Raw genomic sequence first — 23,814 nt, forward strand, 5'->3', positions numbered from 1 at the left:
CTCCCCACCTGCCTTCCTCGCTTCTATCTGTGTTCCAACTTCAGTCTTCGCATACCAGCCAAGGAGACCCTCCACAGACACCCTCTGTGCCCTGGCCCCCAGGGTCTCTCCTCTCACTCAGGTCCCTGGCCCACAGGATCCTTGGGACGCCTGGCCTCCCCACTGCCTCTCAGGCCTCACGGACCCCCCCCACTGCCCCCACACATGCCCTCCCAGTCACACTGGCCTCCCCGTGCCTTTTTCACTGACCCTCTCGCAACAGGGCTGAGCTGGGAGCCTTGCCTGTGCTCCTTTCTATGAAGCAGCTTTGGTAACGTTTTAACACTGGAACTTCCCACACAATTAGATAGATGTTGTCTGACATGATATGAGGCCAGTCATGTGTAGCTGTTCTAACTAAAGTGTATGTCGCAGTGTGGAGGCCGTCAGCACAGCACAGCCTAGGCTCCTGAGGCGAGGAAGAGACGCTGAGCGCTGCCGAGTGCCGGACCTCCCTGCATCACCGGAAGGTGCTCCCCACCAGGTGACACTGCCCTCCAGATTAGTCCAATGTGACGCCAGCATTAGCAAAAACCTAAAACGAAATGTGTCTGCTATTTCTTGCCTAGCCAAGAAGAACAGAGGAAGACGAAGCTGTTTCAGACCGGAATCCACATAATTCCCCCCACCCTCTCCCACCTACCTGCACAGCTGAGTGAGTACATCCAGCAAAGTTAGGGTACTTTAAGCATCTGCCCCCTAGCTCAAGAGGAGCATTTACTTGAACTGCAGTCCCAATACAACCCTTGCCCGGCTTGTCTGACATGGATCCCTGACCTTTGTTGGGGTTGGGGGCAGGGGGTGGCAGTGGAATTCAGCTTTGACTGTTTCTTGATCCGGAAAAATTAGCTCTGTCCCAAACCTGCACACCTCACACCTGAGTGCAAGAAACATACCTCCTAGAAGGCAGATCGAGCATCTGTGGTTCCTCCACCAGGGGTGTCACTCCAGCCCAGCCACTACTCTCCACCCCAAGCCACTCGCTCCTTCCACCCACTGACTCAGCTCACAGGAAGGAAGCTGGAAATATGCTTTTCCCACAGCCTTATATTTCCAAGGATGTTTGCCTGCATCTTATAAGTGAGAGTCCCCACAAGAGGCCTGGCTCTGTAGATGGAGGTTGAACACAGTGTCTCAAGAAGATTTCTGGCTGAGAATCACTCTTCCTGCCACCACCAAGGCCCCTGGCAAGAGCTGCCCGCCATAGGTGCCAGCACCTCACAGCCCTCCTTCAATCTGGGCACCATGACTGTGGCACCTCTGCTACTGGAGGCAAAGTTCAATCCCTTCTGAAAATAAAGACAGGACTCAACCCTTCTGGGGCTTCCCAGGTGGTACTGGTGGTAAAGAATCCACCTGCAATGCAGGAGCTGCAAGAGAAGCAGGTTCGATCCCTGAGTTGAGAAGATCCCCTGGAGGAGGAAATGGCAACCCACTCCAGTATTCTTTCCTGGAGAATCCCACGGACAGAGGAGCCTGGCGGGCTACAGTCCATGGGGTCACAGGGTCAGACAAGACTGAAGCAGCTTAGCACACACACGTGCAACCCCCTCCGAGGGCTGTAGCCAGACAGAATTATCCCAGGCCACAGTGGAAGCTGCACTATAGTTCATCCTAACTTCCTGCATTGGGAAAAGTAATGCAAATTTGAAGTACATTTTGAATTTCAAATAATCACTTCTGGGAACCCTTGTCAGGATGTGGTTATTCTGAGACTCCTATTAGAGACAGAAAACCTTTCATCTCATAAGTAGAGGGATGGCGAGTGACTGGTTTCCCTTCCAGGTGCTGGGGTCAGCTAAAGATAGCCTGCAGCCAACACTACACCCCAAAGATCTAACGGGAAGAATAATCCAGTGGCAACAGCTGCTGGCAGCCTCCTGAGGTTTAATGCTGGCTGCTCTTCATTATTTAAGAGGAGAAGCCATGGGATACACTGGGAGATGACTCATATGACAAATCTGTGTGTGCTTGGAATTTTTCCTGTTAAGAACGTACAACCTTCATGAGGGAAGTCCATGAGCTTTCTAATGCTTTTTCATATTAAAATCAATATGAAAAGGTTTTTTTCTGTTCTTCTCACCTCTAAAAAAAAAAAGAATTCCAGAATAGCTTTTTGCCTTGTTTTCCTATTAAAGGAATGTAAATAAATGAAGAATTCTAGAAAATCTCAGGATTGCAAGTTCTGTTCCAAACAAATGGCATTTTTTTGTTCTGCAATTTAGGGACTGTGGCCTGAAGCTGTTAATATTTCTATGTGATTCTGTCCTCAGCTGTTGTCAATGTAAATAGAATTCCTCGTGTCTGGGCCCTGCAGGGCATCCTCCCTGAGCACTGACCTCTGAGGAGCAGTTGTTCCCTCCATGGCTCCCAGCCCTTCACCCCGCTCAAGGACGGGGCCCGTTGGCTAGAGCTCTGCTGCCCCTGGGGAATGGCATGTTCTGTAAGGTGATATAGAGCTCTGTTCGCCAGGAGGTGGGGGACTAGGAGACACACCGAGTCTAATGCAAGCAGAGAATTACAGAGAATGGTAATGACAGACTCCAAAGTCTTTGTTTGACTGAGGAGGGGCTGGTCCCGGGCCACCGAGTGTACAGGTAACAGAGTTGGAGCCCCGACCTCCAGCTCAGAGCTCCCACATCCCCCTCCACCCGGGGCCTCCTACATGACATGGATGACAGAAAGGGGCTCTTCAATGCATCTCCTGTTGGGGCAGGTGTGTATAGTGGCGAGGGGTCTCCTGAGGTAGCTCTGAGAACCTTGTCTGTCAGCAAAGACAGTGTTTCCCCGGAGGACGTGTCCCATTATAGCAGCCGCAGGGCAGCAGATTCATGCACGACCAGGCAAATATGTGTCCTCTCCGGTGACTGAGCTTCTGCCACTGCACTCGCAGGACTGTTCACATGGCAGCGGACCAGCCCCCACGCCTCTGTCATGACCACCTGCCACTTCGATTTTGGGATCAGATGCCACTTTCTGCTATCGATGCAAACAGAGGAGGAGAAACGGTGCCACCAGAGACAAAGCATTTGAAAAGAGAAAGGGTGGTCAGGGTCTCACCCTCCTGCTCTGCTGAAGAAACCCGGGTGTGACTTGAGAGCTGCAGGTAAACGCCAGCCACGACGCTGTGGGCAGGGAGCACGGAGGGTCTGTGGCCAGCGCAACTCCACGTGGGCAGGGAGCACGGAGGGTCTGTGGCCAGCGCAACTCCACCCAGGGCTGACGCAAACGCCAGAGGTTAAACCTCAGCCGCCTCTCACCCAGAAGCAGCGGCATCTTCAGAGGGGCCACTATGAGATCACCCTTCTCATCTACACACAAAACAAATGCCACCAAAAACCGCCACATTTGACTCAAAATTTTACTGTGGAGACACTGAGACCTGTTTCAAAATAAATATTACATCAAATCCCTATGGCAGATTCTTCTTTTTTTCTTCAGATTTTTCTTTTGGATAGTTGTAAAAGTAAAATTCACATCAAAATAGAGATGTAAAAACTTAAATAAAAAAACATGTGAAGACATGAATTATAAGTGAGTACTCGGGGAATTTTTACTGACTTCTCTCACTGTTCTTAATGGGTTGTGTCATCCACTAAATCTGGCCCAGAAGAGACACCCAGTCAGAGGTCCATGCAATAGGTCATGTTGGTCCTGAAAGCCAGATTTTGAATAGAAACGACTGTCCTAGCTGTTTGTTCTGCATGACTGGTGAAAGTCTCAGAGATTGAATGCTTTCAGATAGTTACTCTCATCACCTACCAGGATCCAGACACTGTCACACGCCCAGGACTGCAGCCTGCCACAACTATGCCCTGGTGTTCATAGAGGTTACCATCAAGAGAAAGAAGACCAATAACCCACACACAAACAAAACTGCACATCAGGTGGTGACCAGGGAAAAACAACAACGCTAAAGGTTTAGGGAGTCCTGGGAATGTGCGTTTAGGAGAGTCAGAGAAACGTTTTCAGACATGAGTAGCATCTGAGTGAACTCAGGAATGAGTCAAGGTCTGAACAACCAAAGACTGAAGTGTGTATGCACTGGTTTGTGCAGGGAAACCCTTGAGGGCTGGAGCAAGAAGAGTAAAGACAGAGTCATGGGAGCTGATGTTATAGAGACGGCAAGAGCCAGTTCTGCAGATCTTTGTAGAATAGGAACAGGGATTTTGGACTTTTTACTCCAGAAAGTCACAGGCAGCCTTTAAGCACAGGACTCACATCATGTGACAGAGATTCTGAATAGATCCTTCGGGACGTGCTGTTAGGAACACTACAGGGAGTCACGGTCAGAGCCAGGAGCATGGTCAGTGCAAGAGACTGTGCAGCTAGGACAGGTCAACACGTGGGAGAGACTAGAGTTGAGAGGAAGGCAAGGTGAATAAGAGAAATCAGGAGTCCTATTTTAGGCATGGTGATGCTGAGATGCCCAAAGAAGTCCACCAATCAACATGTGAAGGAAAAGACTATAGCAGGAGCGAGGTTTCCATCTCTTAGAGAAAAGCTGACAGAGAACGTCAGGAACGGGTGACTTTCCTAAGTGGGGGGTGTCCTCGGGACGGATTGATTTTGGCCATGTAAAGGGGGATCCAGAATGTGCTTTAGCTTATTCCCTGGTTCTCAGAAGCTCATGCACTGATGGGAAGCTGTCAATTATTGATTTGGTCAGGTTTAAAACTGGCTCTGGTGCTTATGTGTGGACAAACAAGACGTGGTCCTCTCCTGAAAAGTTGGGATGATTTTAATTTTCTGGCTGCTAGCCATCTGAGTAAATGAGTTTCCTAGGAAGCAGTAGTAAACAGTAAAAAAAAAAAAAAAATAGAGAACTAGATGATTGTGTGTGTGTGTGTGTGCACGCGCGCATGTGTACATACATATAGTGTGCATATATAAACAACTTAAGCTTGGGGTAAACTAAATAACATTTTAGGAGAAATTAACATGAAATTCTAGTGGCAGAAAGCAAAGAGAAACTGAAGAGCTTCTTGATGAAGGTGAAAGAGGAGAGTGAAAAAGCTGGTTTCTTCAAACTCAATGTTCAAAAAGACTAAGATCATGGCATCTGGTCCCATCACTTCATGGCAAATTCTATTTGTGAGGAAAGTGGAAGCAGTGACAGATTTTATTTTCTTGGGCTCCAAAAGCATTGCAGATGGTGACTGAAACCATGAAATTAAAAGATGCTTGCTCCTTGGAAGAAAAGCTATGACAAACCTAGACAGTGTATTAAAAAGAGACATCACTTTGGTGACAAAGGCCCATATAGTCAAAGCTATGGTTTTTTCCAGTAGTCATGTACAGATGTGAGAGTTGGACCATAAATAAGGCTGAGTGCTGAAGAAATGATGTTTTTGAATTGTGGTGCTGCAGAAGATTCTTGAGAGCCCCTTGGACTTCAGGGAGATCCAACCAGTCAATCCTAAAGGAAATTAACCCTGAATATTCATTGGAATAACTGCTGCTGAAGCTCCAATACTTTGGCTACCTGATGCGAAGATCTGACTCATTGAAAAAGACCCTGATGCTGGGAAGATTGAAGACAAAAGGAGAAAAAGGCAGCAGAGGATGAAATGGTTAGATAGTATCAGTAACTCAATGGACATGAATTTGAGCAAACTCCAGGAAATAGTGACGGACAGGGAAGACTGGTATGCTGTAGTCCATGGGGTCACAGAGTTGGACACAACTTAGCGACTGAACAACAATAACATGTAAGAACTACATATTTGCTCCAGGTTAGGAATCATTAATCATCATGCTGAAGATAAAGCTCCAATACTTTGGCCACCTGATGTCAAGAGCCAACTCACTAGATAAGACCTTGATGCTGGGAAAGATTGATGGCAGGAGGAGAAGGGTGTGGCAGAGGATGAGATGTTGGATGGCATCACTGACTCAATGGACATGAGTTTAAGCAAACTCCAGGAGATGGTGAAGGACAGGGAAGCCTAGTATGCTGGAGTCCATGGGGGTCACAGTCAGACATGACTTAGTGACTGAACAACATAAATGGAATAAACAAGCATATAGTGTTTTTACAAGATTACAAGGAAATATAATATGAATTAACGTAGCTTTTTCTGGGACTTCCTGGTGGTCCAGTGACTAAGACTCTGGGCTCCCAATGCCGGGAGCTGGTCAGGGAGGTATCCCACATGCCTCAGCTAAAGCTCCCATAAGCTGCAGTGAGGTCAAGGATCCTGAGTGCTGCAACCAAGACCCGACACAGCCACATAAATAAACACATAGTGTAAGAAAAGAGTTAATGTAGCAACTTCTAGGGTGGTATAAAGGGTAAATTTTCATTTTTTATAGCTTTCTCTGTTTTTCAAATTTTTATAGTAATCAAAAAAATTTAATGCAAAGAAATTCCACTTCATGAAGACTCTCAGTCTGCACACTCTCCAATAAAACCAGCGTCAATGGCTTGAGTTGGCAATAAAAGACCCAAGCTCTGTTCCGGAAGACCTCAGCTCGGCACGTAGCAGGAGGAGCATGGGAGCAGGGTCCTTTGAGCCAGAAGAGCCAGAAAGGCAAAGAGGTGGGGGTGGCAGGCTTCAGACAAAGATGAGCAGGGGCTGAGGCTCAGAGGCGAGAGAGAGAGAGAATAACTTTCCAACAATAAAGGGTTCAGTCTCACCTTGGTGAGCCCAAAGGATGTGCTGGGCAGGAGCAAGAGACAAGGCAAAGGAGGAAGAAGACCTCAGAGGAAACTGTGAACCAGAAAGAAACTGGAGTTTTACCTGGACTACCAGGAGATTTTTTTTTTTTTAGGTATCTAAAGACCCAAACCTAACATGTTGGGGACCTTAATGAGCCTTTCTCTCTGTCCAATTTCTGGGACTGGCATGAAGACCTCTCTAGAGAGGTCTGAGCTCTCTGCACACTTTACCAAAGTGACCAGGGTTCTCTTTTCCTGGGGGAGAAAGATGTCTTCAGAGGCTCCTACTGGCCTCTCTACTACCTGCTGAGATAAAATCACAGAAAAAGCCACTCTCAGAACTTTCCTGGTAGCTCAGTGGTTGACTTGAACTTGTGGTGCAGGGGGTGTGGGTTTGATCCCTGGTCAGGAAAATAAGATCCCACATGCCATAACGCCAAAAATATTCTTTTTAAAAAGAAAAAGCATCTCTCCATCACCTTGGTCTATTTTAAGAACTTAATCAAGACTCTGATGAGACTGCTGTTTCTTCCAACCCCGTTTCTTGGTCCCCGTAATAGCTCTAGAGAGCTGAGGCTGAAGATTAGGCAAAGCTCCAAAGAAGATGCACTTGACTTGTGGCCTTGACTCTAGTGTGGATGTGGACAACAGACGGGTAAGCGGCAAACAAGTAACTCCGTAGGTCTCCTGGGCTAGAGGTTCCTGGGAAGGTCACAGAACACTTTCAGCATTTTTAATTGGATTGTGATGGTTTGGACCAGATATATTTCCCTAATTCAAGCAGTCCTTGAGCTCTTGAGCAGTTCTTGTAGAGAGTGCAAACAGCTTCCCAATCCATACTTCCTAGATGCATTTCCAAAATACTTCAAATTTGTAGCATGTATTTCAGGAAATGTGATGTAAAATAAGGATGCCAACTTGTTCTTATCAGAAAAGTAACTGCACTTATGGACAAAAAAAAAAGGCATGCTTAGTTAGATCAGGTGGTTCTCTTTTAACTGAACTTAAAGAACCTGGAACACACTCACTTCTATAAAAGTTACAGGTGGGAAAAAAAAGTTACAGGTGGGAGAAGAGGAGATATCCTGGCAATTACTAGGATGCTGCTGCTACTGCTAAGTCACTTCAGTCATGTCCAACTCTGTGCGACCCCATAGACGGCAGCCCACCAGTCCCTGGGATTCTCCAGGCAAGAACACTGGAGTGGGTTGCCATTTCCTTCTCCAATGCATGAAAGTGAAAAGTGAAAGTGAATTTGCTCAGTCGTGTCCAACTCCTAGCAATCCCATGGACTGCAGCCTACCAGGCCCCTCCGTCCATGGGATTTTCCAGGCAAGAGTACTGGAGTGGGGTGCCATTGCCTTCTCTGAGTTACTAGGATAATCATACCTAAAAGAGAACCCACTTTATTTATTTATGCTTTTTTTTTTTTTTTGACTGTGACATGTCGATTGTGAGATCTCAGTTCAGTTCCCTGACCATGGCTTGAACCTGGGCCACAGTAGTGAAAGCCCAGGATCCTAACCACTAGGCAACAAGGGAATTCCCGAGAACCTACTTTAAAATAACCCCAATTTTCATATTACAGAGAAGGGGACACAGTGTAATTAAAATATTATTGAGGTGACTAAAAAAGTTTGTTCAGGTTTTTCTGTAAGATCTTATCAAAAACTTGAAAGAAGTTTTTGACCAACCCAATAGTTTAACAAATAAATCATGAAACTTAGATATATTTTATTCTACATTTAACAAAATTTAACATATAATGCAACTCTGACCTGATAACTATAACAAAGCAAGAATGGGTTCCGCTGACATTTTTTGGCATATATTTTCTGACAAAGTCATATAACATGATCCAATTTCCTTGAATTTACTTTTTATTTCTGAAGCATAAAACAGGTTCATTTTTGCAGATATATTAGAAAGATCCATCCACGTCTCCTAATGGCTTCTCCTAATCTTTGCTATTCAAAACATCCTTTTCTGAATTTCAGTCTGTCACCTTCCTTGTTAATACTCTCTTCTACAATCATCAGGTGGTCTGATTCTGCCAGGGCCTCACTGATCAGGTCCTACCAGTTCAGCACCATCACTTGCAATAACTGCATGAAATTCTACATCTTCAGCCAGTTTCACAAGTTAGGTTATGTCTTATTTGTATTATGTTACAGAATATTCACATCCTCTGGCAATCAGCAGGGAATGGACCGACAGAGGTGCCTCAGAGGAGCAGTCACACAGAAAAGATCCTGGAGTAGAGGCTGACTTTATAAGCAGTCAGTTAACTTTTAATCCATCCATGGATTAACAGTTAATCCATCTTTTGCCCAACACTACTTAGACTAGAACTGGATGTAACAATCTGTCAGCAGTGAGAGGATGACACGAAAGGATACTCTTGATGTTCAACATTCCTAAATTCCTTCTCCTCCCATGAGAGCAAAGACATCTATAATCATCTCTTTCTGGTTTAAATGTGCCCGTGTTGTAACAGTTTCTACTTCCCTACACAATCTCGTAACTCCGTGCTTTCTTGCACAGGCAAATAAGATGAAAAAGAGGTGGATGAATTTTCAAACAGCAGACTCTACTAAGGACAAATGATCTCAGGGTAGAAGGAAAAGTGGGAAGATGAAAATTCATTTACATCCCCTGCCACACATCAAGATTTATTGCCATGTACAACCCAGAGTGGCCTCAGGTTCAGAGACATTTTCGCTTGCCCTTTGGGGTCTACTGTGAGGTGGTTGCCTCATCTGATTCTGGAGTAACAACTCTTGTCTCATTTCAGATGCTGCTTGGCAATGTTATTTCTGAGAACAAAGGGGAAATTACAAGTCAATCTTAGGAAAACAACCCAGGAAACAGGGTATCCAGAAGTGTGGTTTAGAGGTGAATGTTGTTGGGGAAAATGAAATGGAAGAGGAGCAAACAAGAAGAATGTCAACTGGGTATAAGTAGGTGAGACTAAATTCCCAGTCAGCCGTATTCTCTGGGTGAACTTGAGCAGCATAGCTTCTGAAACATGCCCAATCTTATATATAACCAGAGTTGGACCAAAAGCCAAAGTCCACACCCCTGCAATTTCATCCACCCTATGTTTGTCGTAATATACTTTACTTTTTGTCACAGTTTCTTTGTACTGAGATGTGGGTAACTAGCTGACTGGAGTGAGTCCCTAGGAAGAAAGAGACCGTGTGTCCATGGTGAGGCTCAGTAATTTGTTTCTTGAACTGAATCCAAGCCTTTCAGTCAACATCACATCTGATGTTTGCAAAAAAAGGGATAGGAAACCATACCAGTAAAGGTCCTGAGATGTATTTCTACTAGACTAAAGTTAGAGGGAAAAGAAAAAACAGGTAGTTCTGGCCAAACGAGGTTATATGGGGTAAGAAACAATGGAAGACCTTTATACTTAATCCATCTTTTACCCAACCCTGCTTTTAGAATAGAACTGGATGTAACAATCTGTCAGCAGTAAGAGGATGACATGAAAGGATGCTCTTGATGTTCAACATTCCTAAATTCCTTCTCCTCCCATGAGAGCAAAGATATCTATAATCATCTCTCCCAGGTTTAAAGATTTCCAGGAACTGATTGTGTTGCAAGTCAATAACTCCATCCAGTGTAAGATGCCTCAATAATCACTAAGAATTTGAAAATGTCCTCACAAGAGATCTCTTGACCTCAGAACTGTTAAGATCTCTTTCAGCTGCTGGAGGCCAGCCCTCACCTGCCTATCTTCTCTGATGATTTGTGTACCTGGTGTCTGCAGGGCAGAGAGATAGTAAGATCTCTACACTCAATACAGGAAAACTTCTGCCTTCCCCAAAGTACCAACCCAACAAATGACCTATTGGACATCCCCTGAGGAGTCTATGATCACCATCTTCAAAACAAATTAAAGAACTTCAATTTTCCAATAATACCATTTCAGGCATAATTGCTGTGCTACTGACATTGCTCTTACTCTGTTCAAGCACAAGAGCAAACAGTCCAGGACAACCTCAGGTCCTCTGCCGTGGTCATTAATCTTTCAACAATCTTTTGTTGAAAAAAAACAAACTGACTGTAACCCAATTACATAACCTTGGTAAAGATTCTAGGCGTCTTGTGTCATCTGAGCCAGTCTACTGATCTTCTGCTTAAACCACATACGAAGCCATGACACATGAAATCCCAACCCTAGATTGTTTTAAATTAAACCAATTTATTTGGCAGTCACTGTCAATACTTAAGTTTGCAATACTAAATAACCCCTCCAAAAGATCAGATCCTCAGACTAGCACTTACACTCTGTTTAGGGATGCTGTTCTACTGCACTGGACCAAGTCAGTCTTATTTCAGTTGGTCATTAAATTTTCAGTAATCTTCCTATTTTCCAGAATAAGAGCAATCTTTCCCATCTCACTGGGACAGAATTCAGATATCTCAGTCAAGCTCCAGAGTGATGGGAAGATTCAAGGTTCTTCCTGGGCTTTTCGCTAGTGCTTGTGGGGAGAAAGTCTGGGCCTCTCAGGAAGAGTAGAAGGCCAGTCCAACCACAAAGGGTGCTGGGAGCCTCCTTCCAGCCTGACAGCAGCACAGCTCCCGCTGCAAGTGGCCCAGGACCAAGAGAAGGTCACTCCTGACTGCAATCCGGCACCAGGCGATGGCTCAATGAAAAGCCCTGGTATTTTCAGGAGGGAATCTGGACGGCCGGCCGGCTAGCCCTTCCCTGCAGCCCACAGTGCACCAGTGTTAAGACAAAGGAGAGCAGAGAAAGAACAATTGACTTGGTCCTGAAAAGAAATATCGTCCCCAGGCTGTAACTGGTTATCTCACCCCATGGACCCTGAGGTCCAGGCTGCAGCAGCCCAGTTAATCAGTGCTTGGATTGACTGCAAATCCGGACTTTGAGGATGCTGGCCATGGTGTTACCAGATGTCTCTGTGATAAACGCCTCCTGAATATCCAAACTCAAGACAAGGAAAACAGCGTGACTTGGGTGTGTTCCCATTCTGCCTTGTCTATCATAAAATTCAGCTAAATTCAGGCCTAACCAGAGGAATTTTAATGAGATCATCTGCAATAATGATTCATTCACCTCCTTTGAAATGGTTTTTGCTCTGTTTTATCCTTTGAGCATGTTACATTCATAAACTGCTTCAAACCGGATGCTAGAAACAAGATATATAATACATGCCATTCTTGGGTAAATGTCTTTTTCGTTCTGGGACAGTCTTACCTGCATATGAGTCTATTTTTCACCAAGGCTGTAAATATCTCCTGAAATAGTTTATGCTGGGGATGTTTGCTGAAATTTCTCTCATTCTTGTAGTTTATACTAAGACGAAACAAACAGAAAAGCATTTTGTAATAAAAATTATTTAGACCGCCTCAAAATTACCAGTGCAGAGGAAGATCACCTATATGCATGCAAATGTTGAAGGATTCTTGAACTCCTTCAAGAATATTGCCAAAGCAAGTATCAGCTTTGCAGTGTATTGCCAAAGCAAGTATCAGCTGTTGAAATAGGAAGTGGAAATTAAATTATAGAATTAATAATAAAGATTAGAGTCAAGCATATATATTTCATTTTATTACATTATATTATTCCCTATAAACACTTAATAGTTAAAATTTGTGAGAGGGAAGAAAAGGCCACGTGGGGAGAAAGAGCACCAGAGTATGTGATCTAGACAGTGTGCAACAGGCAGACGAGGCCCCTCCCTTCACCTCAGTCCCCACGGCTGTGGCCACTAGAACTGTTAACACCACTGGACACCATGCAGATCTCCTTGTGGTCAACAGCCCTTCAACTGTGAGAGCTTTTGTGGTTGTGGATTGTGTGTGTGTGGCGGGGGGCGAGGTGGGGGGTGTGAATACAACAAAGCAGGGAGATAGTCTAACTTCAGTTTTTTCTCTCCTGATATTACAGCCAAAAGATAGGTTAAAAATATCCCAAAGCCATACTCTTTAAAAGGATCACATTGCTATGGAATATATAATATGATATTTCATGTACATTCAAATAGACCAATTTTTAGAACCAGGCTAAATACACTGGAGTTCCATAAATACACCACCTCAGAGGCAGGTTTTGTAGCCTTATTATTGCCATTTGTACTGCTCCAGGTCATGGGACTGACTGTGCCCCCTAATCTAGTTCATAGTAGAGGGGGGCTGTCATAGTTCTTAGTACACAGAATGGGCAGACTGAATATGTATCAATTTTTTAAAGACGTCTGCATTTCTCACTAAACATGTATTTTAAAAATATTAACTCATGTAACATCATGTGATGTTTGTGGACTATTAAATTCACTGTCAGAAAATAACAGGGAAACAAGACTTAGGCCAAAAAACTAAATGATCATTCTAGAATATTTATACTGGTATTTCATGTCATTCATTATTTACATGGTACTTAGTGTCAAATGACCTTACCACAGGGAGAGCTGGAGAGAACCAGCTCCCTGAACAGGGGTGGCCTAGGACAGCATACAGCTGCTAAGAGGTCTCCATGGCAACAGGAGAGCGAACCGTGGGCTGGCACTTTCAATGTGAAAGGTGAGCAATACTTCAACTGAAAGCCTGAGCACTTTGACAACCACGTCCTCAGCCATCATGATTTCTCACAGCGAGGGCTTTCATGCCTCCTCACAGCAGGCGAGATATGCACCCACCAAAAGCTAAAGACAAAGCTCACTATCAGCCTCGCCAGGTCAACCTGATGGAGCAAACGCCAAATGTATGTCAGCCGGGTGTCCCAAAGCTCCCAGGTCACTTCCATCTGCAGCCAGACAGTCTGTTGCTCACACAGCACTTCCGGGAGTGGGCTAAGTGCTAACTACAATTATTAAGTTCAGACTCCCCGTGGTAAATTTTAAAATGGACTTTCCATTTTAGCCCTGTGACAAATTTAAATAATTTGGGCTAATTAGCAACCCAGGCTGCTGAAGGCAAGGAACATGCTGGATTTCTTACCTAAAATTTTCGAGTTCAACAGCTTCTGTGGACTCATGCCACCGACCTCGAGCTCTGTGCCCACCTGCCCTGACAGCAGGCTCAGACTTCATCATGCTGTTCTGGGTGCTATCGAAGTTAATGGCTGGAAGCTATAGAAAGAGAAGCACAGAGGATTTGAGGAGGACAATTCAGCTCAGGATAAAGACAGTCATACAAAAACAGAGGGGTGGGTGAAGGAAACGGGTGTGCCCCAAGCCAACAATTACCATGAGAACTGTGTCAGATGTCTGGATTTCCCAAGACTTAGACACCCTCGGCTTCTCTCTGCTCATCTACTCTCTCCACCTTATGCTGCTGTTTCTTCTTAGCTTGTGACACCACCTATCATAGCTTACAGTTTTTACACGTTTTCAGTCTCCCTTGATTACACTGTCAGCTCAACACAGCAGAAGCTTGCCCATGCTGTTCAGTGTTGTATCCCCAGCAGTTCCCACTGTGCTGGGGACCCAGACCCGGGGAGGCCTGGGTACTGGGGGCTTTTGCAGCTTCTTGGGTGATTCCAGTGTGCAGTCAGAGCAGAGAGTTGGCAGATCCAGCTAGGAACTCTGGTCTAGATGACTGAGAATGAGTCATCTTCACTCATCCTTCATATTTACCAATCATGCATATTGAAGAGCTATGAAGGCAAAGAGATTCTATCCCTTTTAATCAGTCTGAACATCCTGATTCCTCAATCATGTTTATAAAAGTCATGAAAATATATTACAGAATTAACCATAAGGAAAGGAAAAATTTGCTTACATTAAAACAATTTGACTATGCCCCTATTTATAATTTTAACAGTAATTATTTATATAGTAAATTGTGATATTATCAGTATTCAAGTTGCCTCTCTTACCTGTAATTGGGATAACCCTGAGGACTACTTCTTGTACCACAATAAAATTGAGCAAGATACAAATACTCTATTTTTTCCAAAGCACAAATAAGGAATGTTTTACAATTAGCTAAGTTACTACAGATGAGGTAAGAAAAGCATAATATAATAAAACAAACTTTTATTTTCCATAATCATTCTGTTCCATACAATCATCAAATAATGCTACAATATGCTGTGCTTATTACCTTATTTCATCAAAACATTTGATAGAAACCTGCATAAAGCCATTTCTTCATCTAACAAGAACATGCCCGACTGCCCGTAAGGCAGTCAGCTAACAGAAATACATTCGAATAGGGTCATTGTTTAATGGCTAGCAAAATTCCCCAAACCCTTCTTCATCATATGCCAGCCATAGCTGAATTCTCAAAAGATTAATAATAAATCTTATATTCTGTAAAACCACATGTCTAACTCAGTTGAGTTAGCCAACCAATCCACAACCCCAACAAGACAACAGGCCACAGCCCCTTGAGGTACAACGCTTAGTGGTTAAGAGAATGAACTCCAGACCAGATCCCGCTTGAAAACTACTCTTAGATAGCTGCGTGATCTTGAAAGTTACTGAGTCTCACTGTGCACTGGTTTCTACATCATCACAATGGAGATAATAATTGTATGCAGCTCAGAGTTACCATGAAAACTAAATGACTTAGGATTTATAAAGCATTTGCTATTTGCCAGGCATAGTTCTCAGTGGTTTATACTCTTTTAATCCTCAAAATTGTTCCCATTGCACAGATGCATTTGCTAAATAAATGAGATTTGTCCTTCCAAATTAGATGATGAGATGTGATAACCCAAATGATGCTAGGCATGAGGTCACAACGATGAGCAGACTGTCCTGTGTTATTCAGAACATGGAATGACACAGCAGACAAGAAGTAGGCTTTCCAGATCCAAGAGCTCTCAAAACCCCTTGCCATCAGCCCAACCACCAGAACACTGCTGCAAGAGCCAGCACAGAGAGGACAGCCCAGTGTACTTCAGAGAGAGGGCGGGTGGGAAGCGGAGGCAGCTTGTAGCCTTTCCCTTTGGCAGCAGAGCAGATGCTGGGAATCCACCCGTGGACACGCAGTGGTTGAGATGGACTTGACATCTATAGCTTGCAAAGACCAGGAACTTAAGAGAATCTTGAAGCAAACAGCCTTATTCAAATAAAAGTATAAGTCTGAAACCCAGTTCAAAGCTTAGAGCCTTTTCTCTTGGGTTCCCAATTCCTTAGGCTCTCTGCGAATCTTCTATCTACCACATAAATAGGTCCACAACCTGGAGCGGCCACACTCAGGGCAGCCACACTCAGCTACACTCAGGTCTGTAAGTGGCAGGGCCACTTACAGACTTCTGTCATGTTAAGCCATTCATTCTGTTAAGATGTACTACAATCTGACAGGTTATTTTGGGCAACCCAGAATCTGCATTTCCAGCATCATAAATTTAGCATAACACAAATTCATAGAGATAATTTCAATGTGTGTCCCTTCCTGCAATGAAGGACTTTTGGCTCTCAGATTTTAAAACTTCCTCAAAAGACATAAGATTCAGCCACTAATCATCATGGTCACCATCATCATCATCACAACCGTCGCCGCCACCACCATCCCCACCACCTTCACCATCACGATCATCATTACCATTACCACTACCACAGATAACATCGAGGTGGTAATTACCACATGAACAGGCACTATTCTAAGTGTTTTGCAGGTTGAAACCCATTTAATCCTTATAATGACCCTATGAGGTAAATACCATTTTATGATGAGAAGACTGGGTCACAGAGAGCTGACTGACTTAGGGCCCAGAGCTCACAGGGGCAGAACTGAGATTCAGATCCAGGCAATCTCTCTCCCTCTCCAACACTCAGTCCTCCAGCATCTACTGGTGTATTGTCAATGATGAGAAACACTGTTTTGAGTCAGCCCATTTGCTTTTCAGAGTCCTACCCTTGCCCAAGATTTCCTTCATGTTGAGAGGGAAATCTGTCCCCCTGTGTTCTTTCCCTGGCTTTCAGCCCAACATCATCTCCTTTTACAATATTTGATTTGATTTGACAATAAGTCCACATAAAATAGGGCTTCCCAGGTGGCACAGTCCCCTGGAGAAGGAAATGACAGCCCACACCAGTATTCTTGCCTGGGAAATCCCATGGAGAGAGGAACTTGGTAGGCTACAGTCCATGAGGTCACAAGAGTCAGACACGACTGAGCGACTAAACCTACCTACCTAGGTGGCACAGTGATAAAGAATCTGCCTGCTAATGCAGGAGACAAGAGATGCAGGTTTGATCCCTTGGTTGGGAAGATCCCCTAGAGTGGGAAATGGTAACCCACTCCAGTATTCTTGCCTGGAAAATTCCATGGACAGAAGAGTCTGGCAGGCTACAGTCCATGGGGTTGCAAAGAGTCAGACACGATTGAGTGACTAAGCACACACACACCCCACATAAAATAAACAAACCAAAAATATAGGGTGAACAAAAACAACTCCCCAAGTTGTAGGTGCATTAAACAGGTCACTCATCCCAGAAAGCAGAGCAGCAGGCGACCACTCCCACCCGGGCACATGCTGCAGCTGCATTGCTGACCACCGTTCAGGCTCAGCACACACAGCCTCCCGGAGAGCACCTGCCCCAGCCTCCCTGGTGGAGCCGGTCACTGCCTCCCTTGGGGCATTACTGGCCAGCCTCTCTTACAGCACTCATCACAACCTCACATGATGTCTGGACAGAACATTAACCTTTGCCCCTGAGTTTGGCCACCCTGAGGACAGCATCATCTCCATCTGTCTTTGTGTTCTAAGCACCTTCTGCAGGTCATGACACCCAGTAGATATTTTCATGGGAACTTGTGGAGTGAACACTCACTTCATCCAGTCTCTTTGCTCAATTTATTCATCTCCGGACAAGTCCATTCACTTAGCACTTGTGTTGCAGATACACCACTTGCAGACACAGCAGGTGCACAGTGAGCAGGACGGTCCTGGCCTCTCCCTCCTCAAAAAGTTTATAGTCCAGTGGGGGCAGGGGCACTAAAACGTGCAGCAAAATGAGTGAACAAAGGTTTGTTGTGGTAGAAAGTAAAGGAGAGATAGGGTGGGTCATGGAACAGGATTCCAGGCAGATTATTACACAGGCTGGAGGCCAGAGAAAAACCACAATGATCCAGAAAGTGGCAGGAGCCTGTGCAGCTTGAACAGCATGAGTAGAAGAAAAGAGACCCAAGAGTAAAGCAAAAGACCTTTCTAAAAATGTGATCATGTCATTTCCGCTTGGAAATTTCAACCTTCTCTGTTGTTGTGATAGACACAAAATGTGTAGATAGGCCTTCAGACACTGCACAGCTTCTTACAGCCTTATCTATTTCTACTTCCAATAGAAACGTCTGGTCACCATTTTGCTTAAGTGCATGTTATTTTCTTCCCCTCGGATAGCTGATTATTTTACTCACTTCGCCCAGACTGTCTTTCCTATCAATTCTACAGCAGAATGGCCAGCCCATTTCCCAAGAGCCATCCCCTTCCCTTTGATGCTCTTCCTCCCCAGGAGCCCCTCAGCCGCCACATGCACCACTCCTCCAGGATGAACGTCTAGACCAGCCAGGGCCATGACTGCTTTCCTAGGCCTGTTGTCTCAGAGCACAGCAACAGCACCTTGGACTTTCTCTTTCCACAGAATCTATCAAGACTTCTTTTATTTCAAGGCAATTGGAAACATGGGTTTGATCCCTGGGTTGGGAAGATCCCCCAGAGTAGGAAATGGCAACCCACTTGGCTATTCTTGCCTGGGAAATTCCAAGGACAGAGGAGCCTGGTGGACTACAGTCCACCACGGGGTGGCAAAGTCCACTACGGGGGTGCAAAGAGTCGGACATGACTTAGTGACTAAAACAACAACAACAGATGGGCCTAAAATGATTCACTTTTCTTTCTTTCTTTCATCTTTTTCCCCTCATTTGAAGCCAATTTCTCAGCTCCCTATAGCTTTAAATGTAAAAAAAAATAAAAATACTGAATTCCAGCTCAAGTCAAATTACTTTGAGATTTATGCATATCTCTGCTGAAACTTCTAGCCAACATTGTGATTTTACTTTGCTTCAACAAACATGGGGCAATTCTCTTTTGAAGTATTTGGTTTTACTGGATTATGATTATTCTTACCCTGCTCACAGCCAAGGGGCCTCTCCGCCTCAGAGTGTCTGTCTCCACTTGTGAGAGGCAGAACTGTCCTCAGAAGAGTAAGGCGATGAAACAAGAAACGCAGAGACACACAGAGCAAACAGAACGAAAGCGGCAAGTGGAACACGGGAACAGACGCAACAGTGAGTGAGGGTTTGGCTTATTAGAGATCCGAATGAAGGACATCCAGTTCCTGCAGTTCTCTGCCCAAACCACAAAGTACACTTCCCTCTGCAACCGCTTAATTGGCCATCATGACTCATTTGCAAAGACAGGCCAGGACTTGTTAGAACAGAAATTCAGGTGAGTGGGCATTAATCCCCAAACTTCCTCTTTCAAACTGACTGCTAAAAATCTCAGCACCTAACGTGTGGCCAACTTGTGTATTTTCACAGGCACTTCATCTGGACTCTGACCGCACCTTGCCCCCAAACTTTGTTTATCTTTTATGATAATCTGAGTACTTTACATACCTTCATAAGCCACCTTACATTCTTTCTGGAGCAATCAAGACATAAACAAATTGTTGATTTACCTACGCTCTCCAATATCTTTCTGCTGTTATAAATGGCTCCTCATTATTTTACAGAAAGGAGAATAGGGTGTTCAGGTGTACTATTTCAAAATTAGAAATGCATGAAATTTTTATAAACAGAATTAAGATGAATTTTGTGATTCTCAAGACATTTATATAAATGAGCAGTTATTTTTATTTTTTCTTAGAACTATCCACTTTCTGAATAATTAAAGCATTACAGACATGCATTTTTGAATGTGTGAAATATTTTACAAAAAGATATGCCATGTGAACTTGTCAGACAACAGATTGCAAATTCTAAAATTGGTTAAAGGGGGGAAACTCTTAAGTTCAGTTTAATGAAGCTTCCAGGCGTTAACAAGGAAGTGAGAAGGGGCACAGAGATCCACAGAGCATGCCCTTCAAAGCTGGATAAGCAGAGCCCAAACCCAACACTGGCATCTGTTTTACACTGTCCAGGCAGTTATACATACCCATGAGGTCATCTAATTTTTAAGTTTCTGTTCAATTCAGCAAAACCTGATCAAGAACTCACCAAATAGAGGATATGGTGAACTGGACACAAAAGTCAAAGTTGGAAACATATAATCTCTCAGTGTTTCCAAAGCACAGAAGAAAAATAATGCTACAGTGTTGAAAGAAGGTAGTCTGGAAAGAGAAGGATCTTTCTGGAATGGAAGATAAAGGAGAGCTTTCTAATGGAGGTGCTATCTTTAGATCTTGGTCTTAGAAATAGGTAAGATTTTACAGAAAAGAAATTTAGGAGAATAACAAATGTGAGGAAAAGCAAGAAGTGGAAGTATTTGGCATTCTGGTTACATCTTAGGATGTATGGTGAGAAAGAATGAAAACTACAACCAACTCTGTGTGCTCAGTCACCGTGTTTCCCTTACTAAGACAGAGTGGGCTTGACGTGCAGCGCTGGCTCACAACGACCAGTGAGCAGTGGGCCAGGGAGACGTTCTCAGCCATGTGGACATGGAAAAAGAGTCGGTGATGCTGAAATAGGCTGCTGAGGATACAAGTGTTCCTGGGGTGGGGGTGGGGTTATAGGCTTAAAAGCAGAGAAGGAAGAGGAGGAAAAAAAACATATTTTAAAGCTACATTTCTTCAAATCAATGCTCATTCAGCCTTTTTTAAAAAATTTAACTTCCCATATCATCTAAAGATATCTCAAAGGTACACAATGCAAAGACTAAGTATTTGGTTAGACCTGTATCTACCATTAGCTGGCTGTATGACCTTGAGAAAGCCATTGAACTTCTCTGTGCCTCAACTGGAGAAGCGATGGGGTTGATCTGTGGCCCTGAGAGGAGACACAGAAGAGAAGGATAATATCACAGGCTCAGAGATCCTTCCTGAGGAGTGAGGGTTTGAACCACATATTGGACACCCCAGCTCAGGGACCAACACTAGAAAGATGAGTTCCCTTCGCTGATTTGAAAACCAGCAGGACTTACAGCCAGGTTGTAGGAAACCAAGGCTCTGCCCATGAAGAGCGTTCATGTGTTGCTTACTCGTGGAAACAAGGCAAAGGAAGCAAACGGAAACTTCCTGGGGCTCTGACTGCTTTCCTACGACACACCAGTCACAGCCCAGCCCGCGCTGGGTGCCTGCTCTGGCCAATCTAGACCCAGAACAGTCCCCCACTAGACTGAGGGCTGCTATACTTGAGTGGGGTGCACACTTGTGGAGTGGGACAGAGCCAGCTTGGACCTATCACAGCATCCAAACTCTGAGAGTGGCCTCACTGGATTGAACTCAGATCCAACCCTTAGGGCTTCTCTTCTAGCAACTTGGGCCCCACACTGCCCCGACAGAGCCACTAAGCACAGGAGAAGCCCAGGTCACACCTGGCTCTGACTCTGAGCCCTGTGTCTCTGGTCCCACCTCCCACCATGGTGAGAGCTGCCAACACCTGGGAGAAGACACGACATCATGCTCATGTCAGATCCAGCCTTCCCAACAAAGCCACTGGGCACATGCAGACTGCACAGGTACACTCCCACACAAGGGCATACCTTCAAGACTGAATAGGTAAATGACTCACAGAAATTCAGAGAGACAGAGAAAGTAAAATAAAGTAAGAAGACATGGGAATTTGTTCCAAATGAAAGAACAAGAAAAACAATCAGAAAAAAACAACTAATGAAAGAGGTGAATAACTTACCAAGTAGATTCCAAAGTTATGACAAAACATGGTCCACTGGAGAAGAGAATGGCACACCACTCCAGTATTCTTGCCTCAAGAACCCCATGAACAGTATAAAAAGGTGAAAAGATATGACACTGGAAGATAAGCCTCCCAAGTTGGTAGGTGCCCAATATGCTACTAGGGAAGAGCAGAGAAATAGCTCCAGAAAGCATGAAGAGGCTGCGCCAAAGTGGAAATGATACCCAGTTATGGATGCAGCTAATGGATGTGTCTTGGATGCAATCTCAAAAATGACAGAATGATCTAGTTTCATTTCCAAGGCAAACCATTCAATATCACAGTAATCCAAGTCTATGCCTCAAGTACTAATGCTGAAGAAGCTGAAGTTGACTGATCCTATGAAGGACAATAAGACCTTCTAGAACTAACATCAAAAAAAAGATGTTCTTTTCATCACAGGGGATTGTAATGCAAAAGTACAAAGTCAAGAGATATCTGGAGTAACCGGCAAATTTGGCCTTGGAATACAAAATGAAGCAGAGCAAAGGCTAACAGTTTTCTCAAGAGAACACACTGGTCATGGCAAACACCCTCTTCCAACAACACAAGAGATGACTCTACACATGGACATTACCAGATGGTCAATACCAAAATCAGACTGATTATATTCTTTGCAACCAAGGATGGAGATGCTCTATACAGTGAGCAAAAAACAAGACGTGGCACTGACTGGGGCTCTGATCAGGAGCTCCTTATTTCAAAATTCAGGCTTAAATTGAAGAAAGTAGGGGAAAACATTAGACCATTCAAGTATTATCTAAGTCAAATTCCTTATGATTATATGTGGAGGTGGTGAACACTTTGAAGGGATTAGATCTGATAGAGAGATTGCCTGAGGAACTATGGATGGAAGTTTGTAACATGAGGCATTGACCAAAACCATCCCCAAGAAAAAGAAATGCAAGATGGCAAAATGGTTGTCTGAGGAGGCCTTACAAATAGCTAAGAAAATAAGTGAAAGGCAAAGGAGAAATGGAAAAAAACAAATAAACCAAACCAACCAAATAAACATCTATTTCTGCTTCACTGACTACACTAGAGCCTTTGACTGTGGATCACAACAAACTGTGGAAAATACCTAAAGAGATGGGAATACTAGATCATCTTTCCTGCCTCCTGAGAAACCTGTACGCAGGTCAAGAAGCAACAGTTAGAACCAGACATTGAACAACCGACTGGTTCCAAATTGGGAAAGGAATAAGTCAAGGCTGTCATTCTGATTATTTAAATTACATGTTAAGTAAATCATGTGAAATGCCAGGCTGGATGAATCACAAGCTGGAATCAAGATTACAGGGAGAAATATCAACAACCTCAAATGTGCAGATGATATCAATTTAATGGCAGAAAGTGAAGAGGAACTGAAGAGCCTCTTGATGATGGTGAAAGAGGAGAGTGAAAAAGCTGGCTTAAAACTCAACATTCAAAAATGTTGAGTTTTTGACATGGCATCCAGTCCCATCGCTTCATGGCAAATTGATAGGGCAAAAGTGGAAACAGTGGAAGATTTTTGGGGTCTCCAAAATCACTGTGGACAGTGACTGCAGCCATAAACTTAAAAGATGATTGCTCCTAGAAAGAAAAGCTATGAAAAACCTAGACAGCATATTAAAAAGCAGAGACAACACCTTGCTGATGAAGGTCCATATAGTTAAAGCTATGGTTTTTCCAGTAGTTATATACAGATGTGAGAATTGGACCATAAAGATGGTTGAGCACTGAAGAACTGATGCTTTCAAATTGTGGTGCTAGAGAAGACTCTTGAGAGTCATGTGGACTGCCAGAAGACCAAACCTGTCCATCCTAAAGGAAATCAATCCTGAATATTCATTGGAAGGACTGATGCTGAAGATGAAGCTCCAGTACTCTGGCCACCTGATGCGAATAGCTGACTCACCGGAAAAGACACTGATTCTGGGAAAGATTAAGGGCAGGAGGAGAAGGGGAGACAGAGGATGAGATGGTTGGACGGCGTCACCAACTCAATGGACATGAGTTTGAGCAAATTCCAGGAGATAGTGAAGGTCAGGAAAGCATGACATGCTGCACTCCATGAGGTTGCAAAGAGTTGGACATGACTTAGTGACTGAACAAGGGTTCAATGCATTATTAATGAGAATGCTAACTGAATTTGGGGGAAGACTAGACGAGCACAGTGAGTATCTTAACAAAGAACTAGAAAATAGAAAACAGAGCCAGTCACAGCTAAAAAATACAATACCTGAAGTGAAAAATACAAGTATAAATAGCAGACTAAGCAACACAAGAACATATAAATGATCTGGAAGATA

General features: G+C 44.1%; 1 protein-coding gene across 2 annotated transcripts in view; it reads right to left on the minus strand.

Moving 5' to 3' along the window:
* Positions 1-23,814, minus strand: part of NEK10 (NIMA related kinase 10) — a 116,664-nt gene that overhangs the window by 50,092 nt on the left and 42,758 nt on the right. For both annotated transcript variants that reach the window (XM_055557627.1, XM_055557628.1), the window contains exons 4-5: positions 13,673-13,803; positions 11,931-12,029 (exon numbers count right to left, since the gene is read on the minus strand). In XM_055557627.1, the coding sequence (XP_055413602.1) occupies positions 11,931-12,029; positions 13,673-13,803 (230 nt within the window). The remainder of the gene's footprint in view (positions 1-11,930; positions 12,030-13,672; positions 13,804-23,814) is intronic.

This window comes from Bubalus kerabau, chromosome 20, assembly GCF_029407905.1.
Source record: "Bubalus kerabau isolate K-KA32 ecotype Philippines breed swamp buffalo chromosome 20, PCC_UOA_SB_1v2, whole genome shotgun sequence".
NCBI lineage: Eukaryota > Metazoa > Chordata > Mammalia > Artiodactyla > Bovidae > Bubalus > Bubalus kerabau.